The sequence below is a fragment of the Astyanax mexicanus genome, chromosome 17 (assembly GCF_023375975.1).
Source record: "Astyanax mexicanus isolate ESR-SI-001 chromosome 17, AstMex3_surface, whole genome shotgun sequence".
NCBI classification, from domain to species: domain Eukaryota; kingdom Metazoa; phylum Chordata; class Actinopteri; order Characiformes; family Acestrorhamphidae; genus Astyanax; species Astyanax mexicanus.
This window is the reverse complement of record NC_064424.1, coordinates 17,192,184-17,218,153: the sequence shown is the minus strand read 5'-3', so window position 1 is coordinate 17,218,153 and position 25,970 is coordinate 17,192,184. Positions and strand designations below refer to the sequence as shown.

The window sequence follows — 25,970 nt, the reverse complement described above, 5'->3', positions numbered from 1 at the left end:
AGTAGGGTAGCCGTGCCGATTGGCTGCTCATAGACATACAGCCAGGGCTAGAAACACAACCAGGGGCAGGTCGACAGCAAGGAAACAAGAATCATCCCATCCACCTCAATTGAAAAAAAGTAGAGCCGGCGTGACGAAACGTCGAGGTAACGTGTCGCCTGAATGTGGCGATCGAGGACGGATTTCTCTCCTCTGTGTGTGCAATGGATGTGTTTTGTGTGTGTATGAGAGAGTGAGAGTGAGTGTGTTTTATTTATTCAGAAAGGGGCCGCTGGTACAGTGCTCGCGCTAGCCTGAAGTGGCAGGCACAGGAATATGAGGAGGCTCAGGTTCTTGGCCTAGCGTTGCCGCTGCTGCCGCTGCTGGGATTTGTTGATCCACTTTCACAATTGAGGAAAAAAGGCCGTTTCTCGAGCGAAATCGGGCTCTTTGCAGCAACGATGAGCACGAGCGGTTCGTGAATGGTAAGATTTCGCCTGCATTTTCTCGCCCGTCATTGCCACACGCTTTATTTATAACGAAGATTGCAGATTGTAGGGCTGCACAAGTTGAACGAACCACTGGAAGTATCAGCGCGCGCGTGCATGTGTGAACTAGACGTTGGTGTGTGTTGATCAGTCCAGGAGCAGGTCATCATCATTAATAATGAGGAAGAGAGAAAAACATAGATGCACGAGACGTTTCAAAGGACGCTGTTATGATACTCTCATACTGTCACGTGTGGATTTTCAGTTTTCCCACCTCTTCTTCAGCAGAAAGATGACTGACAGTCAGAGACACAGAGAGAGAGAGAGAGTTTGCCTCGCCTTCACACTAGCCACTTACCATGGTGTGTGTCATATATGTGCGCCCCTCTCTCTCTCACACACACACAGTATCATCGCTGTGTTTCCGTGCCAGGGCAAGGACAGCTTAGCTCGCCAAGTGCAGGTTACAGCAGGCAGTGTGTGTGGGGGGCGTTCAGGGAGCTCTTTAGCCGCGCGCAGCCTCCTGCCGGACGTCTACTATTGATGTTGACAACGCATGTTTACGATGGCTTGCAGGCTCGCGCTGCGTTTTCACCCCCTTATGTTAGACCTAGGCCATTATATATATATATATATATATATATATATATATATATATATATATATATATATATATATATATATATATATAGACTGTATTAGGTGAATAAAAAAACATTCAGGCTCTTGTATTGATACATACTAATATGTAATTAATAAGCATGTACACACATGGACTTTATATGTGTAAAGAAATAATTATGAGGTATAACTATGGTGGGCAGCCTTTTGCCTGGATACAACATTTGTCAAGTACTCAATTGGCATAAATCTGGCAGGCTAAGAAAGTTTGTAGTCTTGCAGAGATGTTCCTAGGAAACCCTACTGTGTGTCGGTGAGCATTGTCCTGCTGAAAAAATGGTTTAATTCACTGACATAAGAGACAACACTTGGTTGAGCTGTTAGCTCTTTAACCCTACACTGGCAGCAATTTGGAGCCGCGACATGGCGACAAGCAACAAAGTGACAGCGACAAGTGACAAACAGTTAAGATTATCTCAACTTTATTCAAATGAATATTGAACGATTGGTTAAATAAGTTCTTTGGACCAATTACAAACATGGGGGTCCAAGGTCCAACAGATTTTCTACTGTATACTCAAACCTGACCGTTGTCAAGCGACAAGCATGTAGCGACAAAAGCAACTTGTCATCTGCCATTGTGATTGCAGAGTTCATTTTTATCAATGCTGTTGGTGACTGAATGTCATGTACGTTGACTGGCCAGATCACCACACCAGCTGCATTTCCAGCATGTCACTCCTTGGCAATAACAGCATTGAAGCATTCACCACAGAGCTTCTATACTTAAATCTGACCGTTGTCGATCCCAAACAGAACTTGGAGTCATAGCTAAAGTCCAGTCTCTCACCAAGAGGTACACTACCAAAAAAGTACCCTTTAGGAGCCATGGCATAGGGCAGTGGAGGAAGCACTTTTACACCCTCCTTTATATAAATATAATATTATTACTCATTATTGTTGTTCTTATTACAACCACAACATAACAGAGTATATCAGACTCCCTCAATGTAGGGGTCAATAATTAAGGCCCCTAACATTTTCTTGGTGCACATCACATATACACTTGCTCACTGGTTGAGAAGATCTGACCATTCCACCCTTTTTGAACCCACTTTTCCCATACAGTACAAATAAGCCAGTATATACAACAGAAAAGCTAGCTACAGGGTGTTTACATATATGTGTATATACATGTATATAACTGGTTATGTAATATTTTAAAAGTTTGTAACTTTCTGCTTATTTTCTTTCTCAAATCAGAAACATGGCAGTATGAGCTGCCTCACAGCCATCTTGGAGGAATGCAGCAGCAAACAGATGCACAGGTCCACAACAGCCCAAAGGAACTGACAATCCTGTCTCATCACATGGGAAACATTGCCCACCAGAGGCATGGACACCGGCCTTCTGCTCTACATCCACTTATCAGCAGAAAATTAAGGACCACTGCCTACCTTACAGTCCCCTGAGAAGACTCCAGTGCCTGACCTTTGTGGAGAACTGCCCACTGAGTTTGTAGACTAGGATCTACAGAGTCCATAGTAATGGTTTTCACGTGACTCGCTTGGGTTTTCCTACTTTGCCAGTGGAATCCAGTTAACAACACTACTTCTTTCTCAGAATCACAAAAAATGGACACAGCTTTGCCTGATGCTACAACTGACAACAACAACTGCATGTCCCCTCCCAGTCCTGCCTTCAGTCTTGATTCATCCAGTCCATTTGAAAATGGCCTACACTTTGAGTCCATTTTGTTTGAGGATGAAGAGGAGGAAGATGATTTCGATACAGAGACAAGGTCTTTGTTGGAAAAGCCTTGTAGCAGCCCTAAAAATGACTTCCTCAACAATACAAACTCAAAGATTAAATTCACGATTGAGCCCTGTCTATCCAAAGGCAAAACTCCAAAGGCCTGTACATCAGCGGCACAAGACGACAACTTTGTGAATGAGTCAGGGGCTGACTGCAGTCCAGCTTCTCTGGTGTGTAACCCTGCTGATAAGTCACTTATTATTCAGTTATTGGCTGTTGTTGCATCATTTCATTCATTGTATCATTTTGCATTGACAATCAGATTAGCTTTCCAAGTCTAACTAGTTAGTCTGTTTTCTTGTAAGTAACAAAATTATTTAAATGTTACTACAAGTTACTACATGCATATGTCTAAAGAAATTTAAATGAAATTGTTTACACGGTTCATCATTACCTGTAGTCATCTGAGATTGTCTTTTCAGAAAACTAATGTTGATGCTTAGCTCAATTTAAATGTATGTAGTATACCTAAAAAATATTTTTTAAAGTTTTACTAAAATGTATTTGATCTAGACTGGGATTTATATGCATTTGGGAAAAAAGATATGCCTATTGATATTAAAGTTACAGACTTTAACATATTCTTTTGTGTATGTTAAAGTAAACAAGCACATGATTAAATATGTAATTTTAACCACATATTAAAAATTAGTGACAGGCAACAAGATATTCCATTTTAGAGCAAACTAAAACTTTCTGATGATTTTTTTTTTACATACACTTATTTTTACTCTTGGATTTTAAGAAGAATTTGTTTTTTTACCATATTAATGTTTAACCCACTGTTTGGTGTCTGTTAGCAGATCAGCTGTCCAAAGACAAAACCTCTTCCAACAGTGAAGTACTTAGAAGGTGAAGTTATATGGGCCAAGTTTAACCGTAGACCATGGTGGCCATGCCGGGTGATAGTTGATCCAGCGTTGGGAACTTATCACAGAATAAAAGGTATGTAGAAGTGCATTTCAGTCCAGTATACACAATAAAATATTTACTGCCTACATCAAACTTATACAAAGTCTTAATTTTTAATTAATGTCTGGACTTTGAAGAATGTACATGTGTAAAGTATCTGGTAAATAGAATATCACATTCAAAAACTGTAAATATTACTTTATTATCAAGTGCTGTTGTTGTTGTTGTGCTTTAATAGCTATAATCTAGGTCTCACTGAAGTTTCCATGTATCCCCATTTCAGTTTCTGTTCACACATTCAGTACACTAGGCTCCATTTGGTATTTCCCAGTGAACTTTGAGAATGCAAGAAAAATGCAAGGAAAAGCTAAAGTCTATGGAGTTCACCATAATTGATTATTAATCATTTACCATATTTTTATGGTGAATCTAACGAAAATGTGTCACCATTGTTAGTGGCATCAGCTGTGTCATCCGCTGGTGTCACTAACAGTCCAGTTTAGCATTGTTAGTGACACCAGCTGATAATGCAGTATGCAGACTTTTGCACATCCAAACACAATAGCAATGGCAATAGCAATAGCTAAGACCATTTGAGGCTGCAGGTCTCTTGTTCTACCACATCAGACATACTGTATGCCCTTTTTGAGTTAGGTCTGGTGACCAGGAGGACCATTAAAGAACTCATTGTCAGGTTCAGTTTGAGAAAACGTTTTGCATTGTTATGCTTGAAGTAGCCATTAGAACAGGGCTCGGCCTGGAGGTCTGGAGGGCCAGATTCCTGCACAGATTTGGGCTTTTCTTTTCCACACCCAATTCAGCTCACCTGCATTAAAAAAATTTTTTATAGTTCTGTTAGTTGATGTGAACGTGACCTGAAGAGGTTGGCCCACATCTGCATGATTTACTGCATTGTGTTGCTGTCACATGCCCACACCACTTGATCTTCCAATTGGCCAAGATTTGACTGGGCAGATGCACTGTGCACAAAATTTCAAAACATTCGAGCTTTATTTGAAGCCATGTATCTGTCATGGCAGACACAGTTTATTCATGAGAAGCAGTGTCTCTGGCATAGTTTATTGATTTCTGCTTTAAAATATGTAAACCTGGATTGTTTTTTTTTTGGCTTTTTACAGAACTAAGTGATAAATCTTCCTGTCAGTATTACATCAAGCCATTTGGAGAACCTGAAGAAGTGACCTGGGTCTCTGAGAAAGCCACTCACATATTTGTAGGTGGATATCAGTTTCACAGTCTCCCTGGTCCAAAGAGAGGAGGAAGGCAACAAGATGAAAACTGCAGATACTCTGTAATTATTCTATAATTAAAGCACTTATTTAAATAATAAAACATACAATAACTGTTAACTTTTAAGTTAGTTGTATGACAGAAACGCGCTTTACTGTTATTGTTCTTTTTATTAATTTTCAAGGTACCCAAGAAGTTTCAGAGTTCTTGGAGTGCTAGTGTGGCAGAAGCAGAGGCATTTTTCTTGGAGAAGCCCAGGATGACCAGCCCAACTTTGGATTTCTCAGAAAAAAGCTCAGCTGATAGAACTGGAAGTGACCATGAAAGTAAGGCATTCATCACACAGTTGCCTATGGGAACCCTTGAAAGTGGTCATCTACACAATGGGAAGATCATCAATAAAGAACCGAATGTGTTGCCTAAATCTAAATGCAAGAAAAAGCAAAGAAAATCATCAACAGCACGCTTTAGTAAATTGGAAGAATTTGTTAGTGAAGAAGCAATGGACAGTCCTTATTCTGACATCGATTCAGTGCCACAAATCCGCAGATGCCCCAAAGGTAATGATCAAAATACAAAAAGTTTCATTTCTGATCATCCCTCAAAACATTTTGTGACCCCAAATGATAAAGAGTCAAAGAAAAGCCCTGAAGGTCAGGGAGGCCTTTGGTTCACCAAATCAGGAAAAGGCCAGACCAGTGGTGTGTTTAGTCGTGCAGGAATCAAATCTGTTAATTGCTCCTTTGGGAAGGTATCTTGTAAGATTAAGATGCCAGATACACCAATCATGAAGTTCAGAGATGGTCAAGTCACAGGGCCCGAGCACTCATCTGTAGAAGCAAAGAAAACTATTGACAGAAGAGTAGCAAGTCTTCCAGCTAGTAGTCGGCTGATGACCAGAGCACTGAGGGCGATGGAAGAAGCTGAGTTGCAGAAGAAGCCGACACCCAGCCAAAACCAAGAGCAAGCTTTTCCAGACGATGATCAAGGGAGCAACATATCTACATCCAAATATACATCTCACAAAAAGAAAAAAGTGAAAACAGCCTTTTCTCCTGACTTGAAAGTGGAAGCAAGTGAAACGTCCAGTATTTCTTCAGATGTCCTCTCTTTGAAAGATGACGATTTGGTCAAGTCTGAGGACGAAGCTTATTTAATATCCCCAGAACCTTCTGACCGTAATTCAAATTGTAAACAAGAGACTTGTGTGTCAGATGTTTCAAGCAGTTCAACTCCATCTCCACTGCTTTTCAATATGCAAGATTTCGAAGACATGAAAGAAATAAATTTCAAGTCACTGGAAAGTGAAAAAAATGGCAAGTCCACGACATTACGAACAGATGCTAACTATAAATTTAGCACATTCCTGATGTTGCTGAAGGATGTCCACGATAGTCGAGAAAAAGATGGTAAGCCGTTAGTTCTGGAATCTTTACCCACAAATGTTCTGATAAAAGAGGAGCCATCCCTGATTTCAGAAGATCATTTGAAGAATGACTCTCAGAATTGTGAAAAGGAGAAAAATGTTTTTAAATCCAAGCATCATCACAAAACAAAATCAAAGTTGGTCCCAAAAATAGCTATTAAGATCCCTCAGAATGGAGAGACTGACAACTTCGTATTTCAGGAACATCAGACCGTTTCTAGTGTACCAAAATGTGGCCGAAGGCCTAGCAAAAAAAGTCTGAAGTCTGGAGGGCACAGGAAGAACCTTAGTAATACCGATGTGCCTTGGGAGCTCCCAAAACATGCTCGTAGGTTAGATGACATACAGACGCCAGGGTGCCAAGTCCCTTCAGAAGACCCCGAGAACAGTTTTTTTGGCAGTGTACCTAAAAAGCGCTGGCAGAAGTTTGACCAGGACAATGAGCAGGTTCTACCTACAGACATCAGATGTGACCAAGAACAAGAACAGCCACAGATATTGCCTTCAGAACAGAAAAGTGTCCAAATACCTGGAACAGAGGATTCAGATCTGTCTGCATCAAGTAAAGTGATGGATTACAATTCAGCAAACGTTGTTCCCAGCAGCAAGGATGCTTCTAGTTTCCCCACAGGTAAGATTTTTATCAGCATGTATCTAATCAGTTACAGATAACTTTTGTTTATACCATTTATGACATCATATCCTTTACAGACTGCAAGCGAATCAGAAAGCCTAGCAAAAGACTCATAGAGTGGACAGAGGAATATGACCAGATATTTTCCACTAAGAAGAAAGCAAGAAAAAAAACTGAACAGAAGGTACTTCAAAATATGTTTTTTTTTATTGTTAAATTTCTGTTGTGTTTGTGTGTAATTATTTTTTATTTTTCCCACAGGTTATACAAAGCAGTTCCAGTGAGATCAGTGAGAATTTTTCAGGAATACAGGAGCATCAAGAAACAATAAAAAGTGTTTTAAATTCGCTGCCCGAAATTCAGACACCTCCACCTGAAGAGAGGTCTAAGACGCCTCCCCCTGTAGAGAATCCTCCATGTCAAGAGGGTCAAGTTGTATCTGTAGACACACTAACTCCACCTCCAGAAACAATTCCATTTCCATATGGTGAAAACTGTTTTAAGGACCAGCTTTCAACACAGAATTGTTCAGCTAGTGGTAAGTCATTTTTTTATTCTCTTATTTTAAATGAATGCATTGTTAAAGTGTTGCTGTCAGGAGAAATACCTGGTGTTTTAGGTTTTCATCATTACACAAAACCTACCAAACTGAAACTGGTTGTCATGTGTCTTGATGTTCATGTTCTTCTCCACCAGTCTTACACACTGCTTTTGGATAACTTTGTGCCACTCCTGGTGCAAAGATTTAAGCAGTTTCAGAGGTTTTTAATTTGGTAAAATCAAATAAACTTATGATGTTTTTTTCCAGAGCTGTATATCAATTTGTTATGAACAATGTTTAGATGTTGTGATTTACTAAAAGGATATCAATGCTTTGAAACATGTTCCTTTAAATATTTTGCATCTTTGTAAAGGGTTATATATTATCATTTTTTTCATGCCAATCTACTGTGTCATAATTGCTGCGATATTTGGTATTAGTGGGGTGGACAGTTGTCACTTTGCTTAAAAAGTCACATACTAAGTGAACACTGTGACCAATTTTGAGTTAGTCATTTAAAAAATGTAAAAGTGACAGTCTGAAAATGACAAATGTTTAATCTCTGCAAATCAGGAGAGAGAAGCTGGCTATCATTATCTTTGGCTATCATTATCTTGGCTTAAATTACAAATGTAGTGAATGTAAAGCCTTATATATGAGAGCAGCAAGTCGAGTGAATGACCTGAGGTGTCAACAGTTTTAGAGTGGTTATTTAGCTTATTTGGCCATTTTCTTATATAGACACAGAACAGAAATTTCACCAATTTTAAAATGCAGTATACCATCCCACAGTTATACTGCCCAATTCTAGCTCTGAACAAGAAATTGAGTTATAACATAAGATTTGTTTTGTTCTTCAGGGGATAGCACCTGCTTAAGCTCTAAAAGGCAAAGGAAACCTACTAAGAAAATTCTTGAAAGTTCAATTGAAGCAGAACCGATTCTAATGCCAAAAAAGAAGGTACTTTGGTACTGTTTAATGTGTTTTGATTTTGAAAGTACTTGAAAAGTCATTATGAGATTGTGGTTTAATACTAGAAACTACTAGCTGTTTTTTTTGCTGAAAATATATTATTATATCATGGTAAAATTATATATTTAAAAAAAGTTTTATAAAATAAATTAATTCTAGATTTTATTGTAGGTGAAGTCTCACAGGCACAATTCTCCAGGACATGCTGCTAGTTCAGGTTTGTCAGTGTGAAGTTTATTAATGTTAAAAGGTTTTATCTTTGTTGCTAGTGCAGAAATCTTGTTATTAAAAAAAATCTTGGTAATCTTGATATTTAAAAAAATCCCTTTAAATGATTATTGTTTACATTTTATATACATGTTATGCTCTGTTCCAACCTACTACAATTTTAGCATTTATTCTAAAGAATTCATTCATGAGAACAGTTTAACTGTCCTAAATACAGGGTTTGGACAGTCAAAAAGTAAGAACAAGGAATCTGCTTTGCTCACTTCTGAAGTGACCTGTGTCGTGGGAGAGACCACAGAGAAGGAGGCAGACATAATCCCTGAGAAAGTTAACCCAGAACCAGCTGAAGATGGCAAAGACAACCTTAAATCTGAGGTTAGTAAAGTTCTTTGTAGTTTAATAACACATGAAATGTATATTTTTTCACAGTTGTAATAATTTAAAATGTCAAAAATCCTACACTAAAAAAAAAATAAATAAATAAAAATAAAATTTTTAAAGCGATAAATCTTATTTTTTTTCGCTGATAAGACTTTTTGTCGTACTAAGCATTTGAAATGTTAGATTATTTTGCTTATTTTAGAAATAATTAATCAGTCTTACTTTCAACTGATACAAACAAATTTTCAACTTATTTTAAGTAATTTAAAATTTTAAGGAATTTAAAATAAGCACAAAAAGTTTCCAAATGTAAGGCAAAAAAATATGATTTTTGCTTAACGTAAGCCTTTTTAAGGAATCTTACTAAGAAAAAAAGTGCTTACTCCAGTGGCTGTTTTTTTGTTGCTTAAAATAAGCATATACAGCTCTGGAAAAAAATAAGAGACCATTCCGGTTTCTGAATCAGTTTCTCTGATTTTGTTTATTTATAGGTATATATTTGAGTAAAATGAACATTGTTGTTTTATTCTATAAACTACGGAAAACATTTATCTCAAATTTCATCTATTTGCAGAAAATGAGAAATGGCTGACATAACAAAAAAGCTGCACAGCTTTCAGACCTCAAATAATGCATAGAAAACAAGTTCATATTCATAAAGTTTTCATGCATCTTGGCATGTTCTCCTCCACCAGTCTTACACACTGCTTTTGGATAACTTTATGCCACTCCTGGTGCAAAAATTCAAGCAGTTCATCTTGGTTTGATGGCTTGTGATCATCCATCTTCCTCTTGATTATATTCCAGAGGTTTTCAGTTTGGTAAAATCAAAGAAACTCATACTTTTTAAGTGGTCTTTTATTTTTTTCCTGAGCTCTAAGTCTTAATTTACATATGTTTAGTGTTTAGGTCTAGTGTTTGCCGATAGACTTTTTTGCAGTGTAAATGCCCTCAACATAAAATATATTTCCAATACCCCTGTTATTCAGATAATCACCCCCAGTAATGACTGTTCTCTTAACACTGAGATAAGAGAAGAATGTGATGAAGGACTCTCACCTAATAAGAAACTCCCAGCAGAGAAGGGAGGTGGAGCTTTACTGAGGGATAATGTTTGTCAGGTGAGTTTTTGCATAGTAAAATTGACTGAATGTTTATTTCAGGCACAGCAAATTTGTTTTTAATCCTTTTGGTCCTAAAATATTTTAAAATGAAGTAAAACGTAAAAGAAAAGAAAATAGAACAAAAGTTGTGGAATGTAACATAATGAAATCACATGACCTGTGTGTGTTTGTGTGCTATGGAAGGTGTGTGAGAAACAGGGAGAGCTGCTTACATGTGAAGGCCAGTGCTGTGCTGCATTCCATCTGAACTGTGTTGGCCTGGCTGAGTCTCCAATTGGGAAGTTTTTGTGCCAGCAATGTATTTCTGGTTTGTATTCTTGTTTTATAGCCAGTTACACAAAGACACTTGAGTGTTTTCTCTGTGTTCCCTAAGCTGAAATGAACCCTAAATATCTAAATGTTTTTTTTTTACTTTCAGGTATTCATGAATGTTTTGCATGTAAGAAGCTGGGAGAGGACGTGAGGCGCTGCATTATTCCTCTGTGTGGAAAGTTCTACCATGGGGAGTGTATTGCTAGCTATGCGCCTACAGTGCCCTTAAACCGAGGCTTTCGCTGCTCCCTCCATGCCTGTCTCACCTGCTTCATCACTAACCCAAGCAACCCTTCTCTCTCAAAAGGTGGGTATTACACTTAATCCTACTAGACAATCATAGAAATTAGTTTTTAGGGCGAAAAAAAAAAAAAAGTAACACATTACTGGTCAGAGGTTTCTTGGCATATTAACCCTTCTAAGCCAAGTGTACATTCAGATACTACACAGTACTACAGTCTGGTTCTGTTACTTTTAGAATTTTTCATAGCACAAATGGGAAGGATTTTTAAAAGTGTTTTACAGTGAAATTCTTCATTCTGCTTTGATATTAAGTTTTTTGACAGTTCATTATGTATTAAAAATAGGATTTCATAAAATACTTTTATAACAACTTCCATAAACCTATAAATACATTTATACACATACAAGTGAATCAGATGCAGCAATGCTGCTGGGGTTTTTAAACTCTGTGTCCACTCACAGCACTCAATTAGACAGTCCTGTCTAGTTGTTCCCACTTGAGCTGAAGTTTGTCATTACAGAACTACAAAGTGCTCCTACATGATCAGCTGGGGTGATGAGATGGACAGTGAATGTAAAAACAAGGAGGTGGGGTTGAGTTTATGGCTGATCAGTGTACAATACGCATTTACTCCAGATATTTGTATGTAGTTTGTATTTTTAAATTGAGTTTTATCACCACAGAGCTTTTAAAATGATTATTATTACCATTATAATCCCAGTTAGTTATTAGAGGTGTTACAATGCGTTCTACTCACAATACCCTTCACGATTCTGGAGTCACAGTTTGATTTTCTCATAATATTTGAAAACAATTTTCGTCTTTTTATTTCTCAAGTGTATAAACAATGACAAATGCATCTTGCATAAATGCAATCTGTACTGATCTGCGTGTAAACAAACTACTGTGCTGTTTTATTCCTCAATTTATGACTTGTTTATTTATGAAAGTATCATTGTCTAAGTGGACAGTAACAAAGGAGGTTTTTGTAAATGTTTACTAAACTATTTCCGTTTTTTGGTTAGTTCTTCTTTAATTTGGCTGCATATAAAATTCAAACACATTAAATAAAGCACTTGTATGAATGGGTTCAGTCAAAAATGACTGATATATTCTCTGCCCTTTGCTTACGCCCACTGGTTCTTTGGCCTGCACTAGCAGAATTGTACCCTCTGTTGCATTGTTACACCCATATTACTAATATAATAGTGCACTCTGTAACAGGCATATAGATAACAGTCTGCTAATGCTGGATTTTATGAAATGTCGACTAAAATGCCTTAATTCTTTTTGTTTTGTTTTTGCATTCTGCTTAGGCCGACTCACCCGCTGTGTCAGATGCCCTATAGCGTACCACGCCACGGATTACTGTATACCTGCTGGAAGTGTCATTTTGGCCAACAACCTCATCCTCTGTCCCAACCACTTCATTCCACGCAAGGGTTGTCGTAATCATGAACATGTCAACGTCAGTTGGTGCTTTGTGTGTTCAGAAGGTCAGTTTCACTGGATCCTGCATCATATTTAGGTCTGAAGCTGTACTGTAGTTTTAGAGTTACATTACCCTTTTTAATTATAATAAATTAGTAATTGTATGTATGTTTAGAGATCTTTTTTTCTCTACATTGAGACAGTATGACAGCTGGTTAGAGTTAGAGTATTTGTTCTCTGTGTATTTATAGGGGGAAGCCTGCTTTGTTGTGAGTCCTGTCCTGCAGCCTTTCATCGTGAGTGTCTTAATATCGACATGCCAGAGGGCAGCTGGTTCTGCAATGACTGTCGGGCTGGAAAGAAACCACACTACAAGGAGGTCGTGTGGGTTAAAGTGGGTCGATATAGGTCAGCATTACCAGCAGGACCAACAGTTTAAACCTGGGCAGTTTTTAACTTTCAGAGAAATTGGATATTAAGTATTAAAAAACAAATTAGGTCACTTTAAATAAAAAAAGCATCATGGAAACTAAAAAACAGACATAGGGCATTGTCACACCTATCGTTCTAACATTTCTGCTTGGTTGGTTTGTTTTAACACAGGGAAAAATCCAAGGCTACTCAAATGCATTGCTACAAACCAAGTGAGAATGCTCTCTCCACTATTCGGTCAGACCTTTTTGAGTGGGAGCAAGAAAGTAGATACAGACAGAAGTTTCTGTGTTCTGGATTAGTAAATATTTCTGTACAATTTTACATGGAGCAACATTTATATATCAGGACATATCAGTCTTTGGGAGATATTTAGGTATAGGTATATGTTTGAGTATTCTAAAAAACTACGGACAGCATTTCCCCCAAATTCCAAATAGAATATTGTCATTTAGAGCATTTATTTACAGAAAATGAGAAATGGCTGAAATAACCAAATAAATGAAGAGCTCTCAGACCTCAAAGAATGCAAAGAAAACAAGTTCCTATTCATATTCAAGTTTTAAATGTTCAGAAATCAATATTTGGTGGAATAACCCTGGTTTTAATCACAATTTTCACACATCTTGGCATGTTCTCCTCCACCAGTCTTACACACTGCTTTTGGATAACTTTATATGTCACTCAAGCAGTTCAGTTTGGTTTGATGGCTTGTGATCATCCATCTTCCTCTTGATTGTATTCCAGAGGTTTTCAATTTGGTAAAATCAAAGAAACTCATCATTTTTAAATAGTGTTTAATTTTTTTTCTGGATGACAATTTTTTCCATATATTCCATTATATTCCAGAGTTTTTTTAAATTTGGTCAAATAGAAACTAATAATTTTTAAGTGGTATCTTATTTTTTTCTCCCAAAGCTGTATATATTGCTGCAACTACTGATGTCTTGCTCTCTATTTCGTCAGGTGGTGGCCTGCAGAAGTCAGCAATCCGAAGAACATTCCAGAAAATATCCTTCGCATGAGGCATGACGTTGGGGAATTCCCAGTACTGTTCTTTGGATCAAATGATTATCTGTGGACTTACCAGGCCCGTGTCTTTCCTTACATGGAAGGAGATGCCAACAGTAAAGAGAAAATGGGAAAGGGGGTCGACTCTGTTTACAAGAAAGGTATTCATTTTTAAAATTTGTTCTTGTGCTTGACAGTATAGGCATATACAGTTACATACCAAGTATCTTGGGCATAACTTTTGCCATGTCTCATTTGTTTGCACTAATTTGCCACTAATTATCAATAACACCCACTGCGCTGTCCACTGTGGGTGGTAATGCTTTCTATAAGGCATTCATGGTACACATGTAACACTGGATCTAGAATGTTCCATTCTTCTGGCACCCACTATCAGACCACTCACATTGATTATTCACTTCCTCTCAGACCTCATACGTTACCCAGCTCTCTTCTAATGCAGCATTACATGATCAATATGATACATACTGATATACCGTGACATTTGCCACAGCATTGTAAAAAAAATGAAATATGTCATTCATGCATTGTTCCTACTTACTCAGCCTTAGAGGAAGCTGCCAAAAGATTCCAAGAACTGCAGGCAGAGAAGGAACTTCGTCAGCTTCAGGAGGACAGGAGAAATGACAAGAAACCTCCACCCTACAAACACATTAAGGTATCAAAGGTTTGCTACACCATTAGGAGTCACACATCCATGTTTCTATAAAGCATATCTGTAAAGCTTCTCTTCATACAATCTGTTCCTCCACAGGCGAACCGACCAATCGGTAAAGTGCAGATCATCACAGCTGACTTGTCCGAAATCCCCCGCTGCAACTGCAGAGCTACAGATGAGAGCCCGTGTGGAATGGACTCAGAGTGCATCAACCGTATGCTGCTGTATGAATGCAATCCTCAGGTGTGCCCAGCAGGAGAGAAATGCCAGAACCAGCGCTTTCTGAAGCGCGAGTACTCCGAGGTGGAGATTTTCAGAACACTGTCACGAGGTTGGGGCCTACGTGGCTGTCACGACATCAAAAAGGTAGCGTTTGTAGCGTTTAAAAAAGCCCTTGCATGACACCTTTAATATACATCAAACAGTCTTTATGACTTTTTGTACGCTCAAACAATTCAAATATTTTTATTAGTGTTTGCCAAATTCATCTTTACATTTAACTATCAATAACAATAATAGCAAAACTAAGTGTCAGACTCAGTCTAACTGAAATATATTTTGTGTTTTTTTTATATTTGTTTTTTTTTTCTGATGCATCAGGGGGATTTTGTAAATGAATATGTTGGAGAAGTGATCGATGAGGAAGAATGCCGAGCTCGGATCAGGCAAGCTCAGGAGAATGACATTGGGAATTTCTACATGTTGACACTGGACAAGGTGATCCATTCCTCTGTTATCACATGAAAATCACATAATCAGAAAATGTTCTCTTGCATTGCTTTGGTTTTATAATTAAAGGGTTTATTGTTAGTGTTATAATCCAGACCAATGACTGTAGAGAACATGGACAGCTTGTATTCATTTCTTTCCATTCTATAGAAATACAGCTCTGGAAAAAAATAAGAGACCGATTTTACCCAATTAAAAACCCTCTGGAATATAATCAACAGTAAGATGGATTACAAGCCATCAAACCAAGATGAACTGCTTGAATTTTATCTGCTTGCACTTTCAAAAGTGGCATATTAACCAAAAGCAGTGTGTAAGACTGGTGGAGGAAAACATGCCAAGATGCACGAAAACTGTGATTAAAATCCAGGGTTATTACACCAAATATTGAGTTATGAACACTTAAAACTTTATGAATATGAACTTGTTGTCTTGAGGTCTGAAAGCTCTGCATCCTTTTTGTTATTTCAGCCATTTCTCATTTTCTGCGAATAAATGCCCAAAATGACAATATTTTTTGGAATTTGGGAGAAATGTTGTTCGTAGTTTATAGAATAAAACAACAATGTTCATTGTACTGAAAAATATACCTATAAATAGCAAAATCAGATAAACGAATTCAGAAACTGTTTGAAACTGTTAATTTTTTCCAGAGCTGTACATCCAAAATTGTCCACAATGCTGTCAAATTTGCATCCAAAGTCTGGGCAGTAGAGACCTAGAAAAAGAGCCAGACTTGGCTACTCATTTAATAGACTCGCCCCCATTCCTAAAACAAGTATCTCAGACCATCTTCATTGAATTTAAAGTATAGTAAATGCTGGTTTAATTTATCCCCTCGATATCAGTAAGTGTAATGTTTCAACAGTAAAAGCACATTTCACATATTTTATTTTAAAAACTAATTATATTTGCATCAAATTAGAGAACTGGAGAGGATGAATAAGTTGTAAGAGGAGATGGATAATCCAGGTTCAAAAAGAAAAACGTATTATTAAACCTAGGAGGAATCCAGATATCTGAAATGTGTGCATGAAATCTGTTTTTATGATTTTTGTCCAAATGTAACAGATTGTAGGTCATTGATGAACATCAACACACTATAAATAAACAAAACTATAATTATGTAACAGTATATATCAATATTTTGTGTAATAAAGGTTTTTGGTCCAAACCACACAGCTATATGTGTCTACATTTTATTAGGACCGCATTATTGATGCAGGACCCAAAGGAAACGAGGCCAGATTTATGAACCATAGTTGCCAGCCCAACTGTGAGACCCAAAAATGGACAGTGAATGGAGACACTCGGGTTGGGCTTTTTGCCTTGGTAGACATTTCCGCTGGTAAGGAGTGTTATTTGACATCACAAGATTTGAGCTCCTGATTGTACCGTGTGATTAGGGCTCTCTAAGCACTTTTGCATAGATTTGGGTTTACCTAACCTTAATATGTTTTAATAATTGATTTACTTGTATTTGTCAATAATTAATTGATTAAATGATTTAAATTAATTGATGAAAAAACAATATGCACTAATTTCTTTCTCTGAAGGTACGGAGTTAACGTTTAACTATAACCTTGAGTGTCTGGGGAATGGGAAGACTGTGTGTAAATGTGGTGCACCCAACTGCAGCGGTTTCCTGGGAGTCAGGCCAAAGGTTGGCATTTTGTGCTTTTTAATAAGATACAAGTAGGAGATCTATCAAGAAGCTCATTAAGCCTGTTATTAGAAAACGATCACTTAATATCCTTATGTCTCTCAGAATAACCCCCCGTCAGATGATAAGGGCCGTAAGAAGAGGAAAGGTTACATGAAACGCAAACAACAGCAGGAAGTGACCAAGGAGAGAGAAGATGAGTGCTTCAGCTGTGGAGATGGGGGGCAGATGGTTTCTTGCAAGAGGCCAGGATGTCCAAAAGTCTACCATGCAGACTGCCTCAACCTGACCAAAAGACCTGCAGGTCAGTCTTAGCCAGTGTTCTTTAAGTTTCAGCCTTGAACTGCCTCTTTCTATAGAAATTAATTGTTTTTTATTATATATTTTTCTTACACTTTTATAAGCTAAGTTAGGCCTGGACAATAATTCGATATCGGTATTTATCGCGATAAGAAATGTTTCAATAACGGTGATATCATTTTTGTTGTATATCGATATGTATTATTTACAGAATCTGTCACGGACAGGCGTTTTACTGTCGTCAGCTCCCCGCACAGCTGAACACAATCAGCCTCCGTAGCTGGACTATCTCTGTGCGTGATGATGTAATCACATAGGCACGTAGCCAGATAGGCTAGGCTAGGCTAGATTTGGCTAGGCTAGGCTAGGCTCGGGTCCGCTACGCATCTAAAATGCCTCGCGCTGGAGCCAAACGGAGCCGGGACGAGCGGATCCAAGGCTAAGGTAGGCTCGGTTCGCATCTGAAATGCTCCGCGCTGGAGTGGAATGGAGCGGAACCAAGCCGAGCCTAGCCTAGCCTAGCCTCGGGTCCGCTCGGTCAGCCTCTGGTCCGCTCGGTCCACCCACGGGTCCGCTCGGTCCGCCCACGGGTCCGCTCGGTCAGCCTCTGGTCCGCTCGGTCCACCCACGGGTCCGCTCGGTCAGCGGTCAGTCGCGGGTCCTCTCGGTCCGCCGCGGGTCCTCTTGGCTCCCAGCACGGGACATTTTTGATGCAAAATGAATGCCCCTGCCGCTTCCACAAGTGATCAATTGAAGGAGGGAGGTCTAATTCAGTGGTGAGGATTTGGTTCAACTCTCGAAGGTCTGCTAGACTTCAGTTTGCTGCAAATTGTGCCGGAGAGTGGAGCAGGTTAGCAGCGGTAACGTTAAAACATCTAATCTGTTCCACCACCTCAATCAGTTCCACTACATACAATATTTTCCTTATACTGGCTGAATCACTTTTATAGCGTATGTTGTAAGTTATTTAAGTTATTTAAAGTTTATGAATCCTTTAGGTTTGTTTATTTGACGGGGATATCATGTTCCTTTTATGTTTATAAAGAGTTGTATTTTGGCTGAAGCACTTTTGTAGCTTATATTGTAACTAAGTTATTTATAGTTGATAAAGCCTATAGGTTTGTTTATTTGACTGGAAAATCTTGTTGCTTTTATGTATATAAAGGCTTCTTTTATTCTTTATCCTAGTTGAAACACTTTTGTTTTGATCTGTTAAATTTGTTTACAAAAGAATAAGAAGCTCTGCTTCTATCCTAATTTAAAGTTATTTTTATTGGTAATAGTTATATAGGCTTATGTTTGACAGGGATGTCATGTTTTTATTTTGCTATATGCAAATAAAATTGAGCATTGATTTATCTTGACTATTTTTTATTTCTTAAGTATTATAATGTTTTCGTGAAAGGAGGTTTCAAAGACTCAAATTAAATTTTCAGACAGTAGTAGGTACATATTTCCATTGCAGGGATTCTTCGCAGTTTTCTGTGGCCTTCTAAGTATTTATATCGATATCGAAATTATATCGTATCGACCGAAATTAAGGAATATATCGTGATATGAATTTTGGCCATATCGTCCAGCACTAAGCTAAGTTAAGAAAAGGTTAAGAGTTAAGAAAAACAGTTGTACATAAACAGATTAATTATGGAGCTTTAACCCCTTTTTATGTGCTGTTCTGAGCCCACACTGAGGCCCAATCTAGTGCTGGGCGATATAACGATATCGATTTGTCTCGCGATAATTTTTCCCTCGATGACGATGATAAGCCTGTGCAATAGAATTCGATAAACATTCATTTCCATTTCCGTCTAAGTGGCGCGGCAAACAACGAAAACACAACGTGTAATCAATCCAGAAGACGCTGGAGCAAATTAATAAATAGTTAAGAAAATTGTAATAGTTATTCTCATGCATGCAACAAAAAACCCTAAAGAATAGTGGAGTATGGCCCGACACACGCAAACAACCATAGTGTTTGTACTTTGGGAATAAACGGCCGCACTGTTCAGCACGTTTTAAATAAATTTTAAGTAAATTTTAAGCACTAAATGTAATTAATTCAATTTATATTAGGACCTCGGGGCAGGTGCTGCAAAAATGTGTATGTGGGGCGCGGATTAAAGGAAGAGGTTTTTTTGCGGAGCGGTAACAGGACAAAAACACCTTAAGAATGATGTCTAAATGACTTTCCTCTAATCTAATATAATTTAACATGGTTTAAGGATATAAAATAATTTCTAAACAAACGAACTTTTTAATATTGAGCTTATGGCCCAAGTGCAAAAACACAAAATCATTTATCATTTAGATTATCTGCCTGAACGCGAGCCCGAACCCGAGCTTGAACGCCAGCCTGACTCAGGCGCTGCATGAACTCGGGCCGGTCGAGAACACCGCTTTCCTCTCAGATTAGGCGGAAGAAAATGGTCTTTTTTTTAATGTAACAAATCACACTGTGATTTTTGTGATATTTCCCCAATTACAGCTCAGCTGCGCGTTTAAAGCTCAACGCATGAATTAATCGGTGCGCTGTGCGCTGCGCGTGCTCGCGGGGGATTTGACGCGTCTGTCAAGCAAGTTAATGGACCGTTTTGGGGGCAGAGATTAAGAAGTACAGCAGGTACATCTCAGATTTGTAGTTTAATGCTCTACTAAATTACTGGCTTTAAAACTGGCTCATGATATGGTCGGTTCTGGCTGGATTTTTTCCTGCCTACAGGCTGCATTTGACGGAAAGCAGCTCCTCAGTCAGACAACAGTGTCAGCATACAAATCGTGTGCGTTTCCTACAGGACAAACCATTTAAAAGTGCAGATAAACTCATTAAAAAATCACACAGTGTCTGTCTGGCTTAAAATACTTTTAATAAGGTACAGCTTTTAAATTAATAAATCAACATTCATTAAAAATCCGTGTGAAGTTATGTATGCTAAATGACAAGCTAAGCTAATAAGCTAATAACATTTAATAATAACAGAAAAATAGATATGAATTTGGAAAATAACCAACTAAAGTGAGCTCAAAATACAATAATAAATATAATCTAACGAATTTCAAAATATAAATTAGAAATATTGAACTTCAATATTAAATTCAACTTCAACTACAAAAAACGCAAGGACCGATAGAACATAACGAACAGAAAAAAATAAATTTGAAATTGGAAAAAAAGTTCAAAATGCTAAAAGAAATAAAACCTAACGAATTTCAGAATATAAAATCTAAATATTGCACTGCAGCAGTACAAAAGCCTAAGTGCTTAAACAAACAAACCAAAAAACAGCCTATCACAAATCATTTTTTGAGCCCGACCCAGCTGAGGAAAAGGTGGGAAATCTTTTTTTTTCCGGCTGGGTCTTGGAAAACTTTGTGGTGAATTAAAGGGGCCGAGTTGCAATTTTTGTTTTACTTTAATCAGTTTTTAATCCGTCTTTTTAAAAACAAATATTCCAATATTGGCTGCCAATCAGTGCCCAATATTCTGAGCTCAAAAAACGCTATTCGGGCCAGCCCTACTAATCTAATATAATTTAACATGGTTTAAGAATATAAAATAATTTCTAAACAAACGAAATATTTAATATTGAGCTTATAGCCCAAGTTTTTTTTTCAGTCATGGAAAATTGGAAAAAATTGGAAAAAAGCCCGAGTTCATGCAGCGCCTGAGTCAGGCTGACGTTCAAGCTCGGGTTCTGGCTCGCGTTCATGATTAATTTGTTTTTTTTAAAAACTAATATTGGAATATTCGCTACCAATTACTGCCAAATATCCGGAGCTCAAAAAATGCTATTCGGGCCAGCCCTAATAATTATGGAGATACAGAAAAAAATATTGTGATAAAACTTCCATCCCTCCCTTATTCTCTCACTAATAAAAACAAACCTTTAAGTGTGACACAAAGTGATTTGATTTATATCGTGATACATATCGATATCGACTGATATGGAAAACTATATCGTGATAAGATTTTTTCCCATATCGCCCAGCTCTAGCCCAATCCCAATTCACCCCTTGGCCCTACCACTTAGCTTTGCCATTCTGTTTTGCGCCTCCACTCCTGAGATAGTTAGGCTAAAGGGGTAGAGGGAATTGTTTGTACTACATGGCCCTTCAAACTGAGATTCTAATCATTATATTACCATAGTTTAATGTGCAGTGGTAATGTTTTTTTTCCATAACAAGCTTAAAAAACTATTAGTAAACTAGTAGTAGGTCTCAGTAGCTAGCTAGCTAGGTAATGTTTTTAAATGGTGCTAATTTCATCTTCCCACAACAGAGAAATAGACAATAATAATTTATTGCAGCACCACCTGCCCCTTTTCTGAAGACATACAATGCCTTTAAGTTACCAAAGTTAACCAGCCGCTAGAATACTGACTTCCAGCATTCCACTGCTATATATCTGTATCAAGTGCTTGAAGGGTTTTCCCAATTCCTAAGGGAAGGATTTCAAGGGTTTCATTTGACCACAAGGGGTACAGGGGTGTAAATTAGAAATGGGACACAATTTTCACGTGCATTTTATAAACTGACAGATACAGATCCTTACCTGAAAGTAAAAGTAGGTTGTATAATAAGAGAGTAGAGGAATTGAAGTTTTACAAGCATTTACAAGCATTTTCCTGCCTACCTTGCCCAAGTTACGTGCTACATTTTTTTGCCATTTCAAGCCCAGAGTAGCAATGCTTGTGGCAAAAAACACCATTTACAGGTCAGTGGAATATCATAATTTGGAAGCTGTTACTTTAAGATAAAATTGCTACATATTGCTGCTTTAAAGGTTCTTTGTTTCACAAAAAAGTAGCACAGTCGCTAAATGCTGTCTTTGTGCCTGGTTTGTGTTGCAGGGCGTTGGGAGTGTCCTTGGCACCAGTGTGACCTCTGTGGACAAGAATCAGCCTCCTTCTGCGAGATGTGCCCCAGCTCTTACTGTGTGGAGCATCGAGATGGCATGCTCTTCATCTCCAAGCTGGACGGGCGTCTGTCCTGCAGCGAGCACGACCCGTGTGGCCCTGATCCCCTGGAGCCAGGAGAGATCCGGGAATACGCACCAGAGCAAGCCACCACCTACCCCGCCAAAGCCTTCTCCCTGATCAGAGCAGATAACAGAGACAACAGTTTACCTGCCCCCACCGGTCAATCCCCGAACCCCACCTCCTCACCAGTGACATCCTCTGGTCCTCCTAGTCCTTCACTTGCTTTTAACATTGCTTTAAACAGCCCATACTCACCTGTGTCCTCTTACGGAGAGGAAAAGGAAGAGGATTTGGTGCAGCAGGAGGAAAGTAAAACGGACGATATGAAAATTGCGGAGGAAACTCATGAAAGAGGAGATGGGAATTATGTGACTGAACTTCAGTTGTCGATAAGGAATAGGAGGGAAAGAAGAGGTACGAAAGTTAGCCTACCTCTGTGAATCTGTTCACTCCAACTCTTTCACTCGACTGTTGTAAGACTTCAGTGTTTCCATAGTGCATTTGTTTCACTACAGTACTACATACATTGGATGAAATTTTAAAAGTTGCTTGATGGAAGCAAAAGACAGTGGACCCTGCTGGTCTTAATTTGGCTCACATAGTTTGTTGAACCTGTTTACATGTAGTTTTCTTACTGAAAGCTTCATAGTTTTAGCATACTGCAATGGTATATAGGTGACAGTACGAAATAAACAGATGATTTTTAGATAACTAACAATATGTCTAGATCAACAGCTTTAGAAGAAATCACACAGAAGCATCATGATTCAAAGTAACTCATGAGAAACACTATTTTTTCATAATATTGACTATTAATTTTTGTTCTGTAACAGACAATCTTCAACACTAAGAGTTTGATTTGCACTTAAAAAAACTGTATCTGTGAAACCCTTATGGCCTCATTACCGTATTATTTTGGCACTATAAGGCTCACCATTTAATAAGGCGCACTATCAGTGAATGTGTTTTATCTGGTCTATTTTCATACATAAGGCACACGGGATAATAAGGTGCATTTTAAGAGACACTAAGAGAACTTCTAATTCAGCAGGTCTCACCGCTGGGTGGTGGTGGGAAGCAGCTAAGTTAAGTAAAGCTAAGCTAAGTAAACAAATCTGTAATGAAAAAGTCAAACAAGCACTGGATGCTAATCTGCATAGGTTAAGCTAAGGCTGGGGCATTAGCATGAGCAGCTAACTGCTAGTGGTTAGTGGCTAATGCCACCTGACAGTGCTACACTAAAGAACCCGGAGTGCTCTGGTAAGCCAGGGCGATATCAGCTATCGGTTTGTCCCACAAAGCTTGTTTTAACACGGTAAACTCACAGAATACAGTTCGATATACTCCTCTCTGACTGAAGAAAGAGCTCCTGCAGTTAGCAACTATTGCTAATGCTGCTCCAGCAGTACTAGCCGGGGTTAGCAGCAGGCTACAGGCCGATAATACTCACCTCCGAAGGGCTAATGAGCTAGCGCGCTTAGCGGGTAATGCTAATGCTACTCTAGCAGCTGTAGCCGGGAATAGCAGCAGGCGAAAACACTTACCTCTGAACGGGAAAAATAGAGGTTAGTGGCTAATGCTATTCCATTTCTGGTGCTGAAGAACTAAACTGAAACTCCTGTATAACGCTGTCTGTACTTTAGCGGAGTGAATTTACTGCTCCTTAATACCTGACTGGTAGAATTCATACATAAGACGCACTGGATTAAAAGGCGCACTTCCGATTTTTGGGAAAATTAAAGGATTTTAGGTGCGCTTTTAGTGCAAAAAATACGGTATACTTCTTGTGTAGAATATGTGAGGTAACTTACTCTATTTTCATTTTTAACAGAAGGCACACTGAATTATAAGGTGCATTAAGCTACACTTATACGAATGCTGAAGTTAGCAAGGGTGTTGCCATGTTTTCCTTCTAATGGGGAAGCTCCTAAGTAAACAAAACTGTAATTCTTAAAAAATAGATAAATATTTCAAAGTCAAACGAGTGCTGGATGTTAATCCAGACGTTTATTTGGGTGCTTCTGTATATTTAAAGTAAACTTAGATTTCCAGTATTTTGCACAAGGGTGAGTTTTCAGTGGCATTTCTCCAGCACTAAGGCTGGGTGTGGGATCATTAGCATTAGCTGCTAACTGCAGCGCTGATGGGATGTAATGACTAAGATACCCTGAGTGTTCCGGTAACCCAGGGTTCTATCAACTAGCTTTTAATCCCATGTATCTTATTTTAACACAGCAAACACAGACTACAGTCCAATATACTTGAATGGCAAAAGAGCTAACGCTGCGGTTAGCGGCTAATGCTAGTGCTGCTGCACCCAGCCTTCTTCACTGAAAACCCACACAACACTGCACTTAAGCGGAGTGGCTTTACTGCTCCTTAATATCTGACTGGTAAAATTCATACATAAGGTGCACCGGATTATAAGGCGCGCTTTTGTTCTTCGGAAAATTAAAGGATTTTAAGTGCACCTTATAGTCTGAAAAATACGCTACACTTTTACACTTTGCTCACTATGTCACCTACATAGTTGCTGGACAAACTCTTTGTAAGTGACAGAACAGCACAATCACTTGTGCAAGACAGGATGCCTCCACCTTTTGCTTTCAGGAACATTTTAACATACAGGTGTTTAGTCAATCAAATGTAACATTTTATTGTGCTTTTATATAATGATTTTTTGTTCCTGAATGTGGCATTGGATATCCATGGCTGGCGAGTTTTGAGATTCTTAGGAATCTAAGCTGAAAGTATGTTGAAATCATGACTAAGTAGCCTCAAATAATGTCTGTTCATACCTATTTAACATCATCAGTAATGGACAAAATTAAGACCTTCAGTGCAGCACTGGCCTTTTGTGTGGCTTTAAGGATGTGTGTAACAGTACATATATACTGCTCCTACCTTTTCTTTCTTAATGCCTTGGACTAAAAGCGCACAAAAAGTTTTGATTTTGATTTAGTGCCCATCGGCACTCAAACAAACAAAAAAAAATAACACTATTAATGTTTTTGATTTTAGCATCACCTGCTGGTAAGACTTAAAAAATGCACAGCACCATTGATTGCCATCCAAACTGTGTCCTCACTGAATCTTCACTGAGTAACGTGTAATATACTTTTTCATAAATTGGCCTCCATTTATCAGTGGGTTGGAGTAAACGACTGATTGATTTATTGTGTATATTTGTATATTGAAGCTCTATACAAAAGTCACATTACAAGCAGTTTCTGCAGCTAGCTCGGTGTTTTGTTGTACAGGTCACTGCAAGAATTTGAACACTTCATTTTTTTGAGTGACGCATCCTCAAACCCTTCAACCCTTAATTAATTAATAGCATAGTGAAGTTACTACGTTAAAATGCAAAAAAAGGCAACGGGGTTCATCATTACAGCCTGGCAGTGAAACTGTCTCTCTGATTAGACAGATCTGTTATTGGATTCTCTGTATGTTTGCTCGCTCTCCTGCATTTTAACAGATGGGTCTCTCAAAAAAAAAAAGTTATGTGGTACAACGTTCCTAATCAATCAGCTAGCGTGTTGCACTTACTTGTAGAGCGGTACATGTTTTTAATTGTATTCATATGTACAGTGACAGCTTACATTTTTTTACACTCCTCTGAGAACCTGCCATCGTACTGCTTTGGTCCGCTTCATGGTGGTGTATCAGCTGAATGAAGAAAAAAAAGAGAAAATAAAAAAAATACCTGCTGCCTTGTGAGAGAATTTAATTGTGCTGTAGCGCTTTGTACATAATAAAAGACAGTACGGAAATTTCACATTCTTGCTGGAACGCAGTTTGTTTTCTTTAGTCTGTGTCT

At 38.3% G+C, this 25,970-nt stretch overlaps 1 protein-coding gene across 5 annotated transcripts; it reads left to right on the top strand.

Annotated features, from left to right (window-relative positions):
* On the top strand, positions 1–25,928 carry nsd1b (nuclear receptor binding SET domain protein 1b). Of its 5 annotated transcripts, XM_022676258.2 has the most exons (24): positions 1–146; positions 262–464; positions 2,352–3,073; positions 3,704–3,848; positions 4,955–5,127; positions 5,251–7,123; positions 7,204–7,310; positions 7,388–7,664; positions 8,528–8,628; positions 8,812–8,857; positions 9,086–9,243; positions 10,239–10,370; positions 10,557–10,680; positions 10,792–10,992; positions 12,246–12,425; positions 12,612–12,768; positions 13,759–13,964; positions 14,370–14,482; positions 14,579–14,848; positions 15,083–15,199; positions 16,418–16,559; positions 16,768–16,874; positions 16,980–17,178; positions 22,022–25,928. In XM_022676258.2, exons 3-24 carry the CDS (start codon positions 2,723–2,725, stop codon positions 22,588–22,590), a joined length of 5,748 nt encoding a protein of 1,915 aa, XP_022531979.2. In that variant the 5' UTR covers positions 1–146; positions 262–464; positions 2,352–2,722; the 3' UTR covers positions 22,591–25,928. The 5 variants fall into 5 exon arrangements, with proteins under 5 accessions (XP_022531979.2, XP_049322146.1, XP_022531983.2 ...); XM_049466189.1 differs by having other exon boundaries at positions 1–464; positions 9,140–9,243; XM_022676262.2 differs by having other exon boundaries at positions 1–464; positions 10,278–10,370.
* The last annotated feature ends 42 nt before the right edge of the window (positions 25,929–25,970 follow it).

Excerpts from the sequence above, each read along its gene's own strand:
- nsd1b (XM_022676258.2), top strand. The coding sequence starts at position 2,723 with ATGGACACAGCTTTGCCTGATGCTACAACTGACAACAACAACTGCATG. Across the intron at positions 7,124-7,203 it reads TGCTTCTAGTTTCCCCACAG|ACTGCAAGCGAATCAGAAAG; the intron begins GTAAGATTTTTA and ends TATCCTTTACAG. Across the intron at positions 9,244-10,238 it reads AAGACAACCTTAAATCTGAG|ATAATCACCCCCAGTAATGA; the intron begins GTTAGTAAAGTT and ends CCTGTTATTCAG.